The 4025-nt window shown below is 41.6% G+C and overlaps 1 protein-coding gene across 1 annotated transcript in view; it reads left to right on the forward strand.

Moving 5' to 3' along the window:
• The window catches only part of otud4 (OTU deubiquitinase 4), an 18395-nt gene that overhangs the window by 10836 nt on the left and 3534 nt on the right, over positions 1-4025 (forward strand). Inside the window, exons 14-16 of the mRNA XM_014004085.1 lie at positions 2853-3018; positions 3104-3230; positions 3299-3373. Coding sequence (XP_013859539.1) covers positions 2853-3018; positions 3104-3230; positions 3299-3373 — 368 coding nt within the window. The remainder of the gene's footprint in view (positions 1-2852; positions 3019-3103; positions 3231-3298; positions 3374-4025) is intronic.

Consider the following 4025-nt stretch of genomic DNA (forward strand, 5'->3'; position numbering starts at 1 on the left):
CTAAACCTGAGCCCTTCTGGAGTTCCACCACATCAGGACCAGTCTTTGGTCCTAGACCGGTCCTGACACAGTCGCTCTTCATACAGCATTTCTTCTAAAACCTGACAAAGACATGAAACAAACACAAGATTTATAAAAAAATAAAAATGACACAAAAGTTGTAAAAACAAGGTGTTTCAGTTTTTTTGTAGCTACTGGTTTTAGCTTTTAGCTACGTTTTTAGCTACTTTCACAGCAGCTTTTTTAAAAAAAGTTTTTTAGTACTTTTACCCAGTCTATCATTTTCTTTTGTTTTACTACTTTAAACGAATCTTTCGTTTTCTGCTTTTAGCTTAGTGATTTAGTTTGAGCTTTTAGCTAGTGTTCTGCTACTTTTAGCTTTTAGATATCATTCTGTAGTTTTTATCTTTTAGCTATACTTTAGCTGCTTTTGATTTTAGCCAACCTTTGTTCTGCTTTTAGCCTAGCATGTTACGGTCAGCTTTTACCTAATGTTTTGCTATTTTAGCTGTTTGTCGAAGCTGCTTTTAGTTTAACTTTTAGTTAACCCGTTAAAACTTTAAAATTAGCTAACCATTTGGCTATTTTTAGCTACCGTTTTGCTTATTTTAGATAGCATTCTGCAGTTTTTATCTTTCAGCTAGCCTTTAGCTGCTTTAGATTTTAGCCAAACATTTTTCTGCTTTTAGCCTAGCAGCTAAAGGATTTCTACTTTTAGCTGTTAACTAAAGCTACTTTTAAAATAGCTTTTAATTGAGTTTTATTACTTTTAGGTTTTAGCTAACATTTAGCTGGTGTTGTGCTTCTTTTGCTAGCCCTTTTTTAGCTTGAGTTTTGCTACTTTAGCTAGCATCATGCTGCTCCTGGCCATGGTTTTGATGCTTTTAGCTTTAACAGCTTAATGTCAGAGTTTGTGTTAGTGTGAGAGGTCTTCCTCTGTTGAAGATCTTTGTTTAGACGACAGCTCTGATGAAGACTAAGATGAAGCTCTTCTCTTGCAGCCCAGCATAAGATGGATTATTCCATCGCTGCAGGGATGCAGTTTTCTGTCGGGGATCGCTGTCAGGTCAGTCCTCACAGTCCTTTCTGCTAAATAAAAGTTGAATAAATTCATTGTAATTTTGTTCCTCGTTGACTTTAGGTTCGTCTGGAGAGCGGTGGGCGGAGCTACAACGCCACCATCAAAGACGTTCCTTCCACCAGCGGCCCGGTGACGGTTTATATAGACGAGCTGGGGACACGGTAAGTGTGGCGGCTGCAGGTGTTACCTGAACCCGGCCTCGGCTCCGGCTAACGGTTGTTTTTATACAGACAGGTCGCTCTGTGGAGCCTCCGCCCCCCCATCACTGAAAACAGCTGGAGCACCGTCGTGCGAGAGAAGAGGCTGAACAACGGACACGGAGGTGAAACTAAACAGGTTTAGGTTCCGTAAAGGTGGAGACACGAGGAGAAACTGTTGGTTCAGTGTTTTAGTTTACATGATGCAAGTTGTCCAACGAAACAAAGGCTTCAGGTGCAGAGACCTGTGCTGCTGCTAATTCAGCTAGCTCCAGTCGTTCAGCTAGCTCCAGTCGTTCAGCTAGCTCCAGTCGTTCAGCTAGCTCCAGTCGTTCAAGCTAGCTCCAGTCGTTCAAGCTAGCTCCAGTCGTTCAAGCTAGCTCCAGTCGTTCAAGCTAGCTCCAGTCGTTCAGCTAGCTCCATTCATTCAGCTAGCTCCAGTCGTTCAGCTAGCTCCAGTCGTTCAGCTAGCTCCTGTCATTCAGCTAGCTCCTGTCATTCAGCTAGCTCCAGTCGTTCAGCTAGCTCCAGTCGTTCAAGCTAGCTCCAGTCGTTCAAACTAGCTCCAGTCGTTCAAGCTAGCTCCAGTCGTTCAGCTAGCTCCAGTCGTTCAGCTAGCTCCAGTCGTTCAGCTAGCTCCAGTCGTTCAGCTAGCTCCAGTCATTCAGCTAGCTCCAGTCGTTCAGCTAGCTCCAGTCGTTCAAGCTAGCTCCTGTCATTCAGCTAGCTCCAGTCATTCAGCTAGCTCCAGTCGTTCAGCTGGCTCCAGTCGTTCAGCTGGCTCCAGTCGTTCAGCTAGCTCCAGTCGTTCAGCTAGCTCCAGTCGTTCAGCTAGCTCCAGTCACTGAACGTGAAGGAGAGGTTCTGAGCTCACCCAGGACCGTAGTCTCTACGATTTAATTCATTCATTTTAGTCACAAGTTCTAGTGTTTAAAAATACTTCCTTAAATTGCCCCGCACCTCATATGGGCTTTACTATAGTTTGAATATTTTACAGTTTTACTTTGAAATTAATCCAATATGTTCCACTTTTATTGCTTTTTTTCTAAATGAGCTGCTGAGCTCTGCATCCTGGACCTTCAGAGTCCTGCATGCCCCAGACATGACCTCATGTTTGGTTCTGAAACGAGTCTCTCTTCGGTTCTGATAAAGTTCTGACCCGACTCAGTTGAAGTTGAGCCGAGAAGGTTTAATAGCAAAACTGTTAATGGGAGTTGATTTTAACCTGCTGATTTTTGTAGAAAAGTGAAAATCAAGAGAAAGATGGAAAAAATGGGTCCAAAAAGTAGCTAAAATTAGCAACAAGAAGCTAAAAATAGATGAAAGAAGTTCAAAATAACAGATAAAGAAATCTGAGTGAAAATTTTCAAATTATTATTCAAATTTAGTTGTAATAGCTAAAAAAGTTGGAACTAGCTTAAATATAGTCTTAAAAAGTAGCTAAAATTGTCACAAAAACAGTGCATGTTGCTTCAGCTGATATTAAAATGATTCACACAAAACACAGCTGAGAATTTGTGAAAGATCCACAAAAATCTTAAAAGTCTAAATGTTTTAAGTCATGACTCTTTCAGACTGGGAGGACCGAGGGAAAGGACGAGGACGGGGGAAGTCCACCTCAGCATCGTCATCCTCCGTGTCCCAGGCTCCGCCCCCTGGCTCCGGCGGGCGTGTGCAGAAGCAGCACTCGTGGCCCCCTCAGGCCGCCGTGGAGGAGAAGGGGGAGGGCAAACCCAGCAGGTCAGAGCGGGTCGACAGCCAGAACCCGTGTTAAACTGGATCAGAACAGAGTGGGTTTTTGTAACGAGCTCGGTGTTCCCCGCAGGAAGTCCATCGACTCCGAGGAGCCGTCCCTCCTGTCGAAGGCGGAGCGTTTGGCTGAAGAAGAAGAGCTCAGATCAGCGCTGGTGGCCATCCAGCTCCAGGATGAGAACAGCTTCCCCGCCCTGGGAGTGAGCACAAATGATTTATTTATTATTTAATGATGTTAGAACGTGTTTTCATCCATGGATCTCCTCAGACTCAGGCTGTCACGCCGGCTGAAGGAGGGAGGAGGAAGTCAGGAGAGAAGAGGAGGTCACAGAGGAGCAAGACGGTCAGTTCAGAAAACAGGAAGTGACTTATAAACCTTTTATTTTTTAATCCTACATTTAACAGGTGTACTTCCTGCTTGTAAAGAAGTAAAACCTGACAATAAAAAGTAAAGTCCATTGATATACTGTGTGTGTGTATATATATATATATATATATATATATATTAGTGGATTGGGCGTGGCTAGCGCGTTGCTACATGAACGTGCTCACACTGGAGCTCTGTTGAGGAGCCTCAACAAAATGAATGGATAAACTGTGAGGTGTCATCCTGATGAAAAACTCTTATAACTTATTATTTCTTGCGCTAATTTTACAAACTATGGTTCAAAGTAAAGCTGAAGACACTGAATTTTATAGTTAAGGAAATTTAAAATAAATAACTAATTTAAATGATTAAAACAGTGGCTTAAACTAAGTATTTTGCGTTTCACATGTGTTTATTTTCAGATCAGCTGGATATATTTATTAATCACAACTGAGTCTTAGATATTTAAAATAAAAAAATTAATCTTTCAACTGTGTATTTACATATGTGTGTGTACTTGAAAGATTAATTTAAATGTATAAATGTATATTAATATTTACGTGTATATAGTGCTCTCTTTATATTATATAATAGTCCATATGTTACTTGTTTAATATCAGTAAATAAT

The sequence above is a fragment of the Austrofundulus limnaeus genome, unplaced genomic scaffold, assembly GCF_001266775.1.
Source record: "Austrofundulus limnaeus strain Quisiro unplaced genomic scaffold, Austrofundulus_limnaeus-1.0 Scaffold22, whole genome shotgun sequence".
NCBI lineage: Eukaryota > Metazoa > Chordata > Actinopteri > Cyprinodontiformes > Rivulidae > Austrofundulus > Austrofundulus limnaeus.